The 16,008-nt window shown below is 55.6% G+C and overlaps 5 protein-coding genes across 5 annotated transcripts; 1 reads left to right on the top strand and 4 right to left on the bottom strand.

The window, feature by feature from the left end:
- Positions 1–201: 201 nt before the first annotated feature.
- BDP55DRAFT_689919 (uncharacterized protein) lies at positions 202–1,873 on the bottom strand (the record flags this gene model as incomplete). The annotated part of the gene is made up of 2 exons (XM_060576795.1): positions 202–1,405; positions 1,539–1,873. 2 exons carry the CDS (start codon positions 1,871–1,873, stop codon positions 202–204), a joined length of 1,539 nt encoding a protein of 512 aa, XP_060435676.1.
- Positions 1,874–2,127: 254 nt separating this feature from the next.
- Positions 2,128–3,040, bottom strand: BDP55DRAFT_211567 (uncharacterized protein). Its single transcript, XM_060566001.1, has one exon. It carries the CDS (start codon positions 2,954–2,956, stop codon positions 2,381–2,383), a length of 576 nt encoding a protein of 191 aa, XP_060435675.1. The 5' UTR covers positions 2,957–3,040; the 3' UTR covers positions 2,128–2,380.
- Positions 3,041–5,232: 2,192 nt separating this feature from the next.
- BDP55DRAFT_645340 (uncharacterized protein) lies at positions 5,233–5,944 on the bottom strand. Its single transcript, XM_060573634.1, has 3 exons — positions 5,576–5,944; positions 5,401–5,509; positions 5,233–5,291 (listed from the first exon to the last, which is right to left on the bottom strand). Exons 1-3 carry the CDS (start codon positions 5,642–5,644, stop codon positions 5,272–5,274), a joined length of 198 nt encoding a protein of 65 aa, XP_060435674.1. The 5' UTR covers positions 5,645–5,944; the 3' UTR covers positions 5,233–5,271.
- Positions 5,945–6,857: 913 nt separating this feature from the next.
- BDP55DRAFT_211463 (uncharacterized protein) lies at positions 6,858–7,591 on the top strand. The gene has a single exon (XM_060565999.1). The coding sequence runs from the start codon at positions 7,035–7,037 to the stop codon at positions 7,443–7,445; it is 411 nt and encodes a 136-aa protein (XP_060435673.1). The 5' UTR covers positions 6,858–7,034; the 3' UTR covers positions 7,446–7,591.
- Positions 7,592–10,895: 3,304 nt separating this feature from the next.
- On the bottom strand, positions 10,896–15,662 carry BDP55DRAFT_211423 (beta-tubulin cofactor d). Its single transcript, XM_060565998.1, has 3 exons — positions 15,300–15,662; positions 12,069–15,220; positions 10,896–11,954 (listed from the first exon to the last, which is right to left on the bottom strand). Exons 1-3 carry the CDS (start codon positions 15,459–15,461, stop codon positions 11,159–11,161), a joined length of 4,110 nt encoding a protein of 1,369 aa, XP_060435672.1. The 5' UTR covers positions 15,462–15,662; the 3' UTR covers positions 10,896–11,158.
- Positions 15,663–16,008: the final 346 nt, after the last annotated feature.

Raw genomic sequence — 16,008 nt, 5'->3', positions numbered from 1 at the left:
CAGAAACGCCGGTCAAAGGCTCTAAACCTCTAATAACTCCTCATGTCCAAAAAGGGTCCCCAGCAATGTCGCTGAGATCGTCAATATACATATACATATACTGTCTCATAAAATATAGTCGTGGTTTCGTAGTCGTGATATGTTGTGATTAAATGGTTGTGTGTTGTGTCACAGCGTGGCTTCTGCGTGGTTGTGTCCAAACTACTTCAGTAAGCCACCAGGATCAATAAGTGTTGGTTCGCCGGGGCGAGGGTTGTAAGACGGATGGTCATCGTGTTGCGATTGAGGAATCGGTTGCAATTCGGTGCCGGTCCTGGATCTTTGTCGCGACGGTTTCGTGGGTCCCAGAAGTCCCCCAAGATCTTGCAAGAGTGCGGTAGATCCGCGACGCATTCCATTTGATCCAGCGGGCAAAGTGGGCGATGGGACGCCATGAACGCTAGATGCCATAGGATCCACGCTTGAGACGATGCTGTCCCTGCGGAACGTCTGGCTGACTCCAACCTGATCCTCTGATAGCAAACCCCCGACATCGAAAAAGGAGACCCTGCGCGGTGTCGTGGTCGAGTTACTCCTCGAGGAAGAGAGGTCGTGGGGTAAGAGAGAAGCGTCACTGCGCTCGGCGTTGCTTCTTTGCCGCTGGGGGAATTGCCACTGTCTCAGCTCTTCGCCGAACGGCCTGGCCATCGGCGCGGGAGTGTATCGTTGTTGTTCGTTGTCGAACTCATCTCGTTCCTCGTCGCGTTCTCGTAGGTCAGGATCGACACCAAGGCCGACATCTCGGACGAGATCCTCATCACTTCCCCAGTGACGATGAAGAGTGGGACGGCGCGAATCGGAGCCTCTGCGGTCTATTGAGTCTTCTGCCACGGATCCGTATTTGAACTTTTGTTTCTTCAGGCCGCGATCACGAACAAATGAGCCCAAGACCAGAGCATTTGCGGCCGTTGTTGCGAAGAGGAGCTCAACAGATGCTAGCACAGAACGCAGTTGCTGTTTGCCATGTGCCCTCATGACGTGAGGGACACGATAGATAGTAACACCGACGACGGCCAGGCTGAGCGAGAACAGTAGTGTGAGCTGAATCTTTCTCTTCACATTCATCTGACTTCGCAGAATGATGGGAATTGGGAAGAAGACCAGTAATAAGTCGGTGATGATGTTGCATGTCGCCATGGTGAGGAGGTGAGCGAAACCTTGGCGACATTGACCGCCCGGGTCAGGGGTGACCTGCCAGTAGTGGTTGAAAGGTCGACATTCCGCCAAATCGCTAATGATGATGGCGATGAAGGTTGCGACCAAGGTGCATCTGATGAAAACGAGCGTCTGTTCGTAGGAACGTGCCCAAGTGACGCCAGTCAGACGCTTGAAGAACTCTAAAATAGTGTTCTTGAGAATCCACAGTCTGCACAGACAAAGCGTTAGCAAGCCATCCTACCGTCCCACTGGATGCAGTGATGAAATTGCTGCATAGAATGCTGCGGGCGCAAGGCGCAAAGAAAAAAAAAGGAGTTCATGGAGGGGGTTCCGTGACATACGTTGCTGCGTAGAAGATGCGGCTGGCAAGCACGAGACCACTTGCGATTTCCTTCCTACGCTCGACTTCCGCGGATAATGTGATGCCGTCAAATTCGGCATTATTAGTCCCGTAGAGCAAGACAAAATGCACGCAAACCATGCGGAGCCATAGAGGGATCAGGGCGAGTGCTGCGACTTTGTCCTCTTGGAATAGTTTTTCGGTTCGAATAAAGCGGCCGGCAACCCGCAGTAGGATGATAACAGTGCAGAATGACGTTATCCACCAACAAACCAATAGCGAAGGCTTGTCCTGCGAGGAAGTGCGCAGCTCGGGCGGCTCAGTATAGAGGCTCATGGTGGACTGGAGCAATCCACGCCCGTCGACCTCCGCGGAGGGCACGACGAGCGAGGAAAAGGATGCGTCGTCGAAGGTCGAGACGTGACGTAGCGGGCGGGTCGAATTTCGTGCAAGGAATCGGCTCGGCTAACTGTTCCAATAGCGAAGATGTTGGCGGTTATTCCGAGGCTGAAGCAGCGCAACTTATCGGTTGATCGAGGAGCAGCACAATATTGCTAGGGAGGTTGGTGAGGGTATTGTAGCGTTTGTTGTTGCGTCTGATGCATGAACTTTGCGATTGCGAAGGGACGAACGGTGCGACATGAAGCGGGCCGGATCCGGGTGTGAATGGAAGCGGTGATGAAGGCGAGTGTACTCGGTATAACCGTCTCGGCCACGGTATAAGCGAACGAGAAACGCTTCCGAATCTTGTGAACCTCAACCTCTGGACCGACTGGATGGCGAAGTAGAAAAGGTGAACAGATGTCGAATGTGGTGGAAGGAGAACACGGAACGGAGCCTGGTCTAGATACCGCGGAGGAGTGGGTGGAAGTAATAAGCTGCACCGCCGAGTAGACGCAGATAGAGGCAGGTCTCTGGTGAGCATACCGCCGCCCTCCTAGTGGCTCTAGGATGAGATGGGCGATGGGATAGGCTGGGCCGGGATGGGCCAAGTTGGGGGGCAGTCAAGGATACCTGGTGAAGGTCCCTTTGCACACTAGGGATGAATGGGGGATTCGGGCCCTTGGGAGTAGGGGAAGACTCGAGAGTCGGGGGGTGTGGGACGGAGTGACAAGGGACTGGGCGAGGGTGTGCCGTCAGGGACTTGGTGGTGTGCATCACCAGCTTTTCTTGGCTGGCCAATCCTGATCCTGTCGGCTGGAGGGCGACAGGTGAGAGGATGTGAGGAGGTCGGGTGGGTGAACAGATTGGCGGCGCACTCAACGAGAGCACAGGGGCATCAGTCGAGGCTGGCCGTATCCTTTGCTTCCCACGTCCGTGGCGGACCAAGATGCTGTCAGGCATTGGCATTGGCATTGGCGTCGTCGCTTGTCGTTTATCGTTTGTTGTCTGCGTTCCTCGGTCCCTTTCCAGCGCCATGTATACGTGTCTCTAGTAGGTATCCGTACTCCGTACCGACAGAGAGATACGGCGGTCAGCCGTGGCCGATCGCAGAACTGCCAACGCTGATTAGAATGACGCTAATCCGCGTCCAAGATGTAACCGATTCGCTCATCTGGTGGGGGTGATTCGGAGCTGGCTAGGAAGCTAGGAGCTAAGGTGGTAAAGACAAGTAGCGTTGAGCCTTGAGTCGTTCGCCTCTACTGAATGTGTCCCGCGACAATGTCTCACTCGCTGCGGCACCCGGGCCCAAGGTAAGGTGAGTTGAGGTAAGAATAGTACTCCGTAGCTGGTCTTCGCTTTACGGTCAGCATGCCCTCTTCGCATACTTCGGCGGGCTCCAGTTTGAACGCGACAATGGTCCTTTGGGGCCTCGGCGCTTGCTGCGCAGACACTGCGGCTGGACGGGCAAAGAGTCGAGACCGATGAAAAAACGGGTATTGAACCGGCGCTGCTGCGCTTGTTGCAGCATGCGCGAAAAAGCGCACAGAACTGCCTCCACATCTCTTCCCACAGCACTTTCCACCTGCATCTTGCCATTCTGCGATTTTGGCAATGGCCTCTTCATCAACAGTAGGGTACTCGAAGAATTTGCTCATCGACCGAGTCTGATCAGTTGAGTTTGCAGCATTGTCTCCTCCATAAGCATGGACCACACGTCCTAGCAGTCGGCGTCGGAGCTGCCCGCGAGCTGTTCCATGGGTTTGGACGCACCTTTCTCAGGATGTCGAAGTTCCGCTATCAACATCTATTCGTGGTATCCGTAGGAAGCAAAAGTATCTGTAATCCCAAGAAAGCGTACATGACCCTAGAGCCATGGGCATACAAACAGAGCGCCAACGAAAACCCCTCTCCACTTGTCTCGTCTTGTCTTGACTGCCTGCGAGGTGGTCTCGATTTCCCAGTCGTGTGCGCCTCTCCACTTAGATAAGGCGACGGCAGACGAGAGGCCAGCCTTTCTTCGCAGGATTGGTGGACCGGCCGTTGAACGGCCGTGTTGCGCACGCCCCCCCCCCCCCCCAAACCGACATGGGCGGAAAAGTTGCGAGTTCAGTGCCTTGGTTCATCGCATCAGAGTATGGATACCCACTACCTAGCCCACATGCTGACTCCCTCTCAAGAGTCAATCACTGTGTGGACTAACAGTACGTAGTACGAATATAGTGTACGGATACTGCTTTACTGCGTACATTTGAGGGCTCCGTAGTCCGTACGAAGACGTGAAAAGACTATGCGGAGGTGATTTGGCCCTTGCCCTCTTTCTTTACCGGGGAAAAGTCGTCCACAAGGATGCCCAATGGCTGTCAAGTTAAATTGACAGGGGAAGGCTTTCACAAGCTGTGGAGGGTCAAAGTGTCTTTGGATGCCAGTGGTTGTTGCCCTGCCCTGCCCTGCTCTGCACTGTCCTGCTGACTGAAGAAAGAGTGGTGGCATGGTCCGACGCGTTGGTAAGCTTTGCAACTTAATTAGTAGATCAGGGCAGACGAGTTTTTGGCACTTGGTAGTACCAATGGTCGCCGGCACGATGCATACCTCCTTGGTTGCTTCGATGCAGTTGATGGCCGCCATGGCCTGATGGCGCTGCACGGCTGAGGGTTGGGATTCCTAGAGGAGGAGGAGAGACATAGATAACCGCGGTTTGTTTAATTGGACTTTGCCGGGTGGCCGAGCCTGGGCTTATGGACTGACTGATAGTCTGATATTGGCCATGTGGTGGATAGTTCGGAGGTGTTGGCAGCACTGCCAGGATTCTTGGTAGACCGGAGGTGAATTGGAGGCCCCAATGATTGCCGCTGCGGCGCAGACAGGCGAAAGGTTGTCGCAGCTGATGATAGAGCAGGAATGGTGGTGATAGGATTGAGGCGATGGGTGGGCTCGGCCGGCCGACTCGAGCATGTGGAATTGGATAGCGCAGCAGGAGCTAGAGAGGAGCTCAGGTCCGTCTCGGCTGGCGTCCTAAAGTGGACGGCTGCATTGCCTCGTGTGCCCCCGTATTTCATCATTGCTTTCTGGGAAGGTTCTTGTAATATCAGTCGCCCAGTCGAGTGCGTATGTTACTCTAGCGTTGGCGCGGCGCAAAGTCCACGATTCTCGGTCTGGAGTGCCTGGGCATCTGTTGAGCTGGCGCGGGTGGGAGGCAACAGCCGATGCCGAGGAGACAAATGGTCGGCGATGAGTACCCATAAGCGGATGACATAAAACCCATGGCGGACGCCTTTGAGATCGAGGGGGTGAAGGTTGATGATTTGCCAAGCCAGTCAGGTGGCTAACGCAGGAGACGGAAGCCATGGCTGTTACGTTGCCGCCCAGCGAGGTGAGTCAACTATTTTATCGAAAAGAAGTGCAATATCAGAGCGTCGTCTGATGGCTCGTGGCCAACGATGTTTTTTCCTCCCTTGGGTATCAGCATCTAATGATGGCAGCCAAGTACTCCGTAGAGTACCTAGCAAGGAGGGATGTGCGCAACATGGGCCGACGATGGCACAGACCAGGCATCAACCGCGGTCCGATAGCGCTGGTGGTTGAGGTGTGGTAAGTCAACAAGACCAGTGAACAGTCACGGGGTTCTTTCCCTTGCCTGATCAGAAGATGTCTCAGTCTCGCCAGAGAAAGATCTTCGAGGAAGGCTGCCGCGTGGGAAAGTCGAGAGTCGAGACTTGAGAGCATGGTTGACGTGAGGCTAGACCGTTCCTGAATTGAGAGTGTGCCCAAGTGTTGGGTAACTTGGGTCCCGAAGAATTTAGCGGTGCTAAGGTGAGTAAGGTAAGATAGTTGACAGTCCAGCTGAAATTTGAGTTCAATCGATGGCAGGTCAAAAATGCAGGGTATATGCGGGCAACGAGTAAAGGTAGGATAAGGCGGTGGTGGGGGGGGGATTTGGAGATCGGAGAAGAGGAGAGAGCTGCGATCCAGTGACTGAGGGTTGAGGAAGAAGAGGGACGACTGGGACTGTGGGACGTGGAGGAGGGAGAGGAGCAGGAGAGGGGAGGGAAGAGGGGAGGGGGGGGGGGGGGCTGGGCGTGGGGGTAAAGATGGGGGGGCGTGTGTTGAACAAGGGTCGGGAGGAAGGAAGGAAAGCAACGCAAATTGCAGGCAGGCACGGCAGGCTGGCAGGTACCTTACGGAGAGCAGGAGCAAGTCAAACAAGTGCAAGAGCAATGGACCAGGTGCGTTCGTATCTCACAGTTACAGATACGAATGCTCTCCCCTCTGACACTCCGTCAGGGCCTTATTGCTGAGTATCCGTGCTTATTCGTACAGCAACGAAAGATGCGGGCATCGAGCTGATATCTTTCAGTTTCCGAGTCAGGTGAGAAAACCATCGGTGAGCCTTTTCTCCTCCCACTCTGAGACCAGACTAACCGACTGTAGCGGGCACTGCCCTTGGAGATTTAGTGGGAGTACTACCTATCTGTATAGAGCACCTGAGATACCGCGACATTGGTTACCCCATGTACTCGGGATATCTTGCCTTGAACACCAGAACGCCATTGTCGTGTCCTCACGACCACAGTTGGCAAAACGCAACGGTCACGGCAACGGCAACTGCAAGTCGCAGTCGAGTCCACTCAAGGCACGCCGCACATCGTGTCTTGCCCTGCGATGCAGCGACGCACCTGTGTCTCTGCCGTACCTTGCTTACGATTTACCCTGCCTCGCCTGCGACTTGCCCTGCTCTGCTCCCCTGCGTGCGGCCCCAATAGTGGACAACGCGGGAGAGGCCATCTCGTCATCTGTTGGTCAGGCCCCCCCGCCAGCAACAAGTGGATGACACCCGCTCAACCACCACTGACCAGTGAACAATGAGGTGACCAGGACGGAGTACGGAATACGGATACTACTCTGGGGGAGGAAGGGGCACGGATGGGAATTTGGGAAGAAAGCACACAACTTGAACATCGGGGGAGAAGCATGGGCCACCGCTTAGGTTGCCCTCTCCCGCCTCCCACTGGCCAGATTCATCCGGTTTCCTGTCACTGGGAACCACGATGGAGTCCACGGCTTGCACGGGGTCCCGTAAGTGGCCCGATTCGGCCGTGACAATCGAGATGGATCAATGGAGATGGGTTGGTCGCTCTTTCTTTACGTACTCATCATGCTTCAACCACTCTACGGATACTCATACTTTACGGCCCGGATACAGCACCCTCTGCCTTATGGATGCCATGTATCTGTAAGCCGTCCAAGTAGGTATACACATACTAAGAGACCATCTCTTCCATCTCACGCATCTCCCTACCTTGCCACGCCGTGCGGGTCAGATCCGGTCCCGCCCGTAGTCACGGGCAGTAGCGGCGCTCAAAGGTTCCCGTCCTTTTTATTTTTATTTTTTAAACCCGCCATCCAGTGTTGCAGCGGATGTCAGCATCGAGCAAGAGGGTGCCTTGCGGATTCAATCTGCTTCCCCAACGCAAGGCAAGGGCAAAGGTACCTCATGCGCATCTGCACCTGCTGCTTACCTACCTAGCTTTCTCTATCTCCGCCTCGACAGAATACCGCGCCGCCTGTGCCATGCCATGTCATGCCATGCCGTGCCACGCCACGCCACGCCACGCCACGCAAACCGCATCTCATCTTACTCTATCTCATCCTACTCTACCTTTCATCGGGAAGACTGCCTGAACTCTGGACGCAGTACGGAGTACCAGCCCGACAATCCCAGAGCCACAAGATCAAGAGGAAAGACGCGTGCGCCGAGTGGCATCTTGAGAATTATTCGCTTGCTCGCTCCTTGCAAAGTCGGGTTTAACTACGGATACTTACGGATACCTAGTACGGATAGTAATCAAAGCTTCAGCACACCACGTTTCGACAACGATACGGAGTAAAAAATCATCGAAATGCAACCCAACTTCAACACCAGGTACCTGTCCACTACCTACCATCAACCCTGACCTCCGGCCAGAATCGGCGCCACCAGCCTTCAAAAACATCGATACTGGCGCCTAGGACTCGAGGTACCCTTGCCACAGATAACCTATCTCAGCACCTTACCTCAGATATGCGTATCCCTTCTAGGTACCTCCCCAGCCACGCCATTCCCAATCATATCTCTACCGGCTTACACCAGCTTCGGCTGGAACAACAGATATCTAACTTCAGCGTTAACTGACGCCTCTTCAAGACGATCAATACCATAATTATTGCAGTCTTGATTTGCCCTTCTTCCACGCCCAGAGCTCGCGAAACTGATTGGGATGCACAAGACAACACCAACAACAGGCAGCGTGGCGTTCCCGAGTCTGCCTCATCACACCGCTGTCGCTCACGCGACACCGCTCCGAGCCTCGATTCGGACCAATAATGTTAATCCCAAAGTCGGAGGACGAGAAACCCCACACAACCAACAGATACGATACCAATGGCGCCGAGTCTTTAACTAGCAACTAGTATCCGTCTAGTAACCGCTTGTCCGGCATGCCTTCAGACACCACTATCTTAGCTTACCATAGCAATTGTTCCCGACCCAACATCCACCCTTAGCCAGGCCCAGTGGCTGAGTCTCGCAATCTTCGTGCGCAACCGGCCGCATCGAAGCAACTCCTGAAAGTACATGGGCTGGTTTTACCTGTCAAAGTACAACCACTCGGTCCCTTCGACATGTTGAAGAGTTTCACTGCATATCTGCCAACTTGCCCGACTGAGCAGGTCCTTTCAATGATACCATTTGGGGGGAGTTCCACGCTAACCTGACGCTCGTCAATCGACCAATCCCGGTCTCTCTCTCCATCCAAAGTAGCTCAAGATAATACTCTGTACTTATCAAAATCCCACATCGATGCCCGCACCCCCATCCGTCTATCGCATTACGCCTCCGACTTACCCCTCGCCATATTAGGTCGCCTACTGTCACTCGCCTTTCCTTCTTCGGGCTTGGTCTTTCACCCGTCCATCTCCTAGCGCCCACCTGACAAGCCCTCAATCCGGGGGGTAAAGGGCACTTTTACTTTTGTCTCATTAGCTTGCGCCTTGGAGAATCCGAGGTAAACTTCGTCCGCCACCCCATAGCTAAATCGAGACTAACTCCCCGGCACCCATCATTTTGCGTCCCTTGAACTTGAAGCTGAAATTGCTTTCCAGGGTTCTATGTGTCAAATCCACGTGGAAGAGTAGAGGACCGTCAGGGAGAAACGAGCGATGAGCCAGACTATCGAAGAATGGTAAAAATCACGCACAGGTTGACAAGGGGATCACCAAGCCTTGCACCGGGTTACCAACACAGCGACTTGTCTCTTACGTGTGCAAAATGGCCTTGGATAAGGTGCCCAAGTCAATTGTCTTCAGGCCCTCGCTGCCACTTGCGTGTTGATGGCGTTGCCAAAACGCGGCGCAGGCTACTTCAATCTCCCAGCCTCTACTGGCAAAAACAAATTCCCGCGGGAATATCCGCCAAGAGAGCGGCCGCTGTACCAGACATTCCATTATCTTGAGACATGAAAGGATCCGATCACATCCTCCCAAAGACACTCCCACGGCTCCTAGACAATTGACTGGTTCGAGTTGTGGCATGGTCACAACGGCCCGATTCTGCGCACTGGACGACCCCCAAAAGCCCAGAGCACCAGCCTCAATCGTCATACTCAGCAGTTGGCTACGAGCTGTAGACTTTGCCTATGTGCCTGTGCACCTGTCGATTCATCCGCCTCGGCATCTGATACTGGCGGCTGCTCACTAGGTAGAATTACTCTACGCCTTACAGTCTCACTAGCCGTGCGTGTCATCCGATCGACAAAACGTCACCAACGTCCGTGTGTAATGTGTATACTTCATACTTCAGCCTACACGACGCAAAGACATAAAGGGGGGGGGAGGGCACCGGCCATGAAACGCCATTGTCGGATCCGATTTGTTTTGCGGATGCTTGGCTCATAAACAGGAGACATCTGAAAATCCGAAAGTGTCAACCCGCACTCTCTGCTAGCCAATGCTCTCACTCACTAGTCACTACTCCAGAACGTCGGAAACTCGGTCTCGGGTCTGAGTTTCTGCTGAAGGATTTTTCCAACTCAAGGATTTCCAAGCTAAAAGGCGTGGTTGGACCAGGCATTTGCAGACGTATGGATTCCAAGATCAACCAACCATCGCGGATCTCTGAACGAGTGAAGAGTTTGCGATTAGGTAGGTGCCCGGGGCCAACGGGGGGGGGGGGGGGGGGGGCTTGGCATTATTCAACAACAATTCACTGGTTTTGCTTCGGACCCAGCATCTCGTTTCCGCTGGATATCGGAAGTCAAAAAAGCTGATCGACATGTAAGTTGACAAAAGTGACAATGCACCAGATGATACTAGTGTATTTTTCTGCTTTTGCTGCCCCGGAAGCGATTCATCGGTAATCTGTCGGTAGCAAAATCCCGGTGAGATGTCCGTCGAAGCCCGGCGGCCGCGGGAGATGGTCTATGCATTATACCACCACCATTGAGGGCTTTGATGACGGGGGGCCTTGGCGATTTCCGTGTGTCTTTCGGCCTCACAAACCGAACTGAATGTGGCTGTCGAGTCCCATGGATATATCCAAAATGCAGTTGGTTGGAGGGTGTACATGTTGAATTCACTACCGTATCAGAACTACAACGAGGAAACGTCTTGCCATGTCGTAACATAACACGGGGACCTTTCGGGCATGAAGGGTTCGGCCCTCTCTCATCAGCGAGCATCTTCTTTCCCGTCTTCTTTTGTCTGCAACCCTATTCCCCAAAACTCACCTTCCTTGCCCGGTAACACACCGTCGGCGGAGCGGCAAATCAAACCTACCAAGCCCTCCCGCTCGACGAACTGAACCCTCATGAAGGCGTGCTTTCGGATAGGCTGTCACCACGTGGGATATGTCTGAGCTTCTGCTTTGAGTTCTATCCCGACTTGGTATTGTTTCTTGACTTTGAACTGTTTTTGCCGGCCAAAGGACCAAAGGTTTCAGGGATGAGGCCGAACCTTGAAATCTGGCGGGACGACGGGGAAGGGGGTAGCAGTGTTCCCTTTCTGTTGACAGCTCGCCATTTTCCCGCCCCCCGCCTCCCGCGAAGCGTCGCAATCCGGCAGATGACTATACACTTTTCTTCTCGAAGAGACTGGCCCGCACTGAGTAAAAAGGTACGTATAACCTTGGTTGGGACGAAAGGAAGCATTCTCTATCACGGCGTTTCGCGCAACCCAAGAAGCCGCATTGTGTTATGCTTTGCTTGACTACGCTGCCCGAGACAATGCAAACTGGTCCACGACGCGGTTGATGGAGGCTTTGTCGGCTTTACTCCAGTCGACACTCTTGAGCGACTCGGCGCCGCCGCCGTGGCTGCCATCCTTATCCTCCTCCCCAAACAGCTTCCACAGCTCGTCGACAACCAAGCTTCTCACCCTCGGCCAGGGATGAAACATTAACGCTCCGAGGCGCTTCCTGGCCTCTGAGATGCCGTCCCGCCTCTTACCCCGGAGGATCTCCTCCCCCTCCTCCTTCACACCGGCACACTCCAGGTCGAACCCAGCCACGCAGCCGTACACCTTGATGCAAGCCTCCAGCTTCCTGACATTGCCCGTCTTGTAACCCGCCTTTTGGACCTGCAGACACAGGTGCCGCAAATCGACCTCGCGACATTGTTGAAAGAGCCCGACGTGGCATAGGAACGCCACGATCTCGAGCGTCGGCACCACGACGCGGTCTCCCTGGCCCTGGCTCTGGCCTGGTGTCTGCTGCTGACGGGTCTTGACGTTGCTCACCAGCGCCGCGCAGACGGCATCCAGGTTCCGCGGCGACGTGGCGCAAAAGTCAGCCAGCGCCGCGCGGGACGCAATCACCAGGTCCTCGTTGCCCGTGTCGGCTGACGTGACGTAGCCCGCCAGCAGCTCTGCCATCCAGGCCCCTTTGTCGGCCCTGGCCGGCTCCGCGATGGGCGGTTGGAGGCTGTTGTCTGTTGCGTAGAGGTTGAGCAGCGTTTTGAAGTAGGGTTTTGATGAAAAGGTGAGCTTTGTAAAGGTTGTTGCGAAGCTAGTTATGCACTCTCTGTCAGTCGGGCGCTTGCATGTTGCTTTCTTCTCCCTCGCTGCTCATGAAAAGATCATGATGATTAAAGGGGAAAAGGGGGTGGGGGGGTTCCCTTACCTAGACTCAACAGTCAAAGCAAGGACAGCGTGTGCTTCGGTTCTTACGCGATCCAGCTTCTCGGCGGCCAGACGTAGGATCCGGAGGAAAAGCTTTGAGACCGCCTCGGGAAGCCAGTCCATCTTGTTGTCGTTGCTGTTGTTCTCCCTGGCAATACCATCATCATCGTCCCCAGTAGAGTGAGAGCGATCCACGCCAAGAGCCATAGTCCACAACGATTTTGTCGCCTTGAGCGCCTCCAACCTCACATGGGATCCGACGTCGCCTCTCGCGTTGGTCGTGTAATCGTTCAGACCCTCGGCCAGCAGGTCGAGGAACACAAGCGCCTGGTCCCGTAGTAAACCACTCTGCGACAGGGCCTGAAGGATCGCCACGCGCGTGTCAATATCGTTGTCGCTGGCCCATCGCGCAAGGATTGTGTCGCAGACGATGCTTCTGTCGGTGCCGCCAAAGGTAGTCGTGACAGAGTACGCCATCGTCAGCGCAAACAGCGTGCCCGTATCGCTGGCCGCACGAGACGTCGGCCGCTGCCTCACGGCGCCGGCCCATTCTGTGACGATGCGCTTGCGCTCTTCTGCGGGCGAGAAGACGAGGAGGACGAGCCCTGCTTCCGAGGACGCGGCGACGGCTTCCTTTTCTGTGCGGGTGAGGCCTGCGCTGACGATAGGGTGGAAGGTGGAGACTAGGTTGACTATGCTGTCGGGGATTTTGTTGTTCTTGTCCTGGGCGTCGAGTGTTTTGATTGCATCGAGTAGGCTTTTGGTGTTGTTTGTTGAGACGACCTTGTAGCCTGGTTCTAGGTTTGTGATTTGGCTGCTGGGTGATGATGTAGCTTGTAGGATAGGGAATGATGAAGTGATTAGACGGCTGTATGCTTCGGCGATTAGCTCTGGTCGACGGTATGTTGTCGTTTGGAATTCTGTGAAGAGTGATTCTAGTTCGCGGATGATGCGATGTGCGATCTCAGTGATGACGGTATCGATCGGTTTATCGACGACCAGCTCGGGGAATTTATCGAGGACGGAGGCGAGACAGAGCACGAGACCATGTCGTTCGTCGACCTGGCGCGTCTGGAGCGTACGCAGGCGTGCGAGAACTCTGTCGATGGACGCCGTGAACTGAGCAACGCTCCCGTCGTCGTTGTGGTCACCAGATGGGGACGTTGACGAAGAAGCAGCCGAAGCCGAAGCAGAAGCCGTCGTCTGCCGCGCGAGTTCCAACGTAAGCGTACCAAACGACGCACCAGCCACGCGCCGCGAGACGACGTCGGCGTCGCCTATGCCCCGCCAGCCGAGCAGACCGTCCAGCAGCGCGACGCCGTACTGCGACGAAAGTTTTGTCGCGCTGAGGGCTACGTCATGCACCGCGCGCGAGCGCAGGGCGACGGTGTGGTAGTCTACGGCCTGGACTACCCAGATGCCCTTTTCGACGGTATCCGGGTGCCGGCCGATGAGTTCCTGCAGGGCGGCCGAGGCGCCGCGGCGGATGTTGCCTGCTGGGTCGAGGGAGGCTGTTACGGTGAGTTCTGTGGCGAGGACTTGGAGGATGGAGACGCTGGAGGCGGATACGTTGGATGAGGCGTTGGAGGAGGTGGAGGGGTTGTGGTAGCTGCGTGCCGCGACGACGGACGCGGTGGGAACGTGAAGGAGTTCTGGGGTGGTGTAGCGGCGTGCGAGGGCCCAGATGCCGAAGCAGGCTGCGTCGCGGACGTTTGTGCCGATGGAGCCGCCCGAGGTGCTGCGTTTCTCAAAGGAGAGGCCGAGGAGGAGGCCGTGGACGATAGAGGGGAGTTGGGAGGCGGGCGGTGAGCGGCGGTAGAGGAGATGGGAGAGGGTGAGCATTAGGCCATGCCATTCTAGGGGGTCGACGGCTGTGAGGTCGCGCGTGGAGGTGGTGGTGTTTGCGGAAGAAGAGGTTCCTTTGGAGGTGCCCGGGTCGCGGGTCCAAAAGACGTTGCGGTTGAGGGAGTCGAGGACGGCGTCGACGACTTGGGAGGCCATGTCCGGGTCGAGTTTGAGGGTGACGATGCTTAGGGCTTTGGAGGCGGCCAGGCGAACGGGGGTGTCGTTGTCGGCGAGGGATTCGAGGAGGTAGCCGATGGACATTTCGACTAGCTCGTCGGTGCTCTGCTGGTCTGATGGGGCTTTGTTGCTGCGTAGGAGGAGGACGGTGACGGAGCGGATGACTTTGATGAGCATCTTGCGCGCTACGGCGACGGAGCGGATGGCGGTTGAGACGGACGGGGCGGCCGCGACTGTGGTGTCTGGGGCGCCTTCGGCGGAGGCGACTGCGTGCGCGGTCAGGAAGATGGGCGAGAGGTAGGCGTCCATGTCGGAGGTGTTTATGGAGGATCGGAGGACGCCGGCGAGGAAGGAGAGGACGCCGATGTAGAAGTAGGGCGGCTGCGGTGGTGGTGCCGGTGTCGCAGCATCGGAGGAGGATGGTGAGGGTGAGGTTTTCAGGGAGGCGAGGGACCAGCGGACGAGGGCGGAGAGGACGCCTTGGGATTGCATGTCACGGCGCATGGCGACGCGAACGAGGAGAGCCCGGGCGCCGTCGCGTTCTTTGCCGGAGGAGGCGAGGTACTTGATGGCGATCGGGAGGATGCGGACGGTGATTCCGGGGAGGTCCTCGGGCCAGTCAAAGTCTGGGATCGAGGGGAGGGTGAGATCCGGATCGGCGGAGGCGGAAGAGATGGTAGAGAGGTCGAAGGGGGCGAGGAGGAGGTGGGAGAGCCAGAGGAGGACGAGGTAACGCTCCTCCCAAGACCATATTGCGGCTGCGCCTGGTGAGGATACTGACACGGCAGAGGATGACTGGGGCGAAGAAAGGGAGTTGAGCGCGGGGCGGGCGGTTGACGAGGCGTGCTCCGAGGCCTCAAGGGCCGAGAGGAGTGGCTCGATGTGGCGGGACTCGACGTTGAGAAAGCGGACGATGACCTTTTCGCCCCGGATCTTGGTGAAGTAATAGATGATTTTGGCGATGGCAAGGCTCAGGGGCTCGAGGAGCTGGGAGCGGGTTGAAGCCGATGGCCGGGCCCGAGTGCGGGTGCGGGTGTTGAGGTGCTCTAGGTACGTTGACGCAAGGAGGGGAAGCCATTCCGGGAGGTGAGGGTCCAGTAGTTGAGGGAGTTCTTGGAATGGGTCAAGGAGCTATGAAGTGTGTCAGTATCCTGAGTTCTAGGTGTTTTGATAGGGAAGAATATGAGATTGAGTGCAGAGGAGCAATTACGCTTGAAGTCAGACGTGAGGTCTCCGACACCCTGACGCGGGCGCGGAGGGTCTTGCCATCGGGCTTGCGGAGGAAGAGCGGGAGTGAGCGAGAGAATTCTGCAATCAGTTCCGATGAGGCCTTTTGCAGCTTGATGTCGCCATCATCCTCATGGGCGTCCATGTTGGCTGATCGCCGGTGGGTGAAATAGGTTGAGAGGTTCGTCGACAGTTGGCTGGGCTTTCATTCCATGTCTTGTAGCGGCGGGGTGAGATGAGATGCCCGAAGATCCCTGAATGCTGACTTGAGAACTTCGATTTGAACCCCAAATGTGACCTTTTTGTTTTGATCCTTGTTTTATCTGGTCGAGGAATGTTAAGCACCAGACCTCGGATGAGAAGTTGATCTGATGAATGAGTGAGGTTGATGTTGTGGATACCTCGAATTCAGGCAGTGAAGTTTGTACAGTGCCTGTCACTGGATGAGCACATGCTAATCGTACTGTACGCGAATTGTACCTTCTCGGCGGGGAAAGGAGCGGTTCTGCGTACATGGTGTCCATCAAGAGCTGTGTATGATTCAAGACAAGAGTCACTCTGTCCGACTTCTGTGCCAGATTTAATCTTGAAAACCAATCGAGACCTATCGTAAACTGAGTGAAGAAACAAATCAATCATCCACCGGGAAAGGGCCAATGAAACGGACCATACAATTCGACGACAACCCGCTC

This window comes from Colletotrichum godetiae (assembly GCF_030913485.1).
Source record: "Colletotrichum godetiae strain CBS 193.32 chromosome Unknown BDP55scaffold_3, whole genome shotgun sequence".
In the NCBI taxonomy this organism is placed as follows: Eukaryota; Fungi; Ascomycota; class Sordariomycetes; order Glomerellales; family Glomerellaceae; genus Colletotrichum; species Colletotrichum godetiae.
Note: the sequence above shows the minus strand (reverse complement) of the source record. Positions and strands in the feature narration are given on the sequence as shown.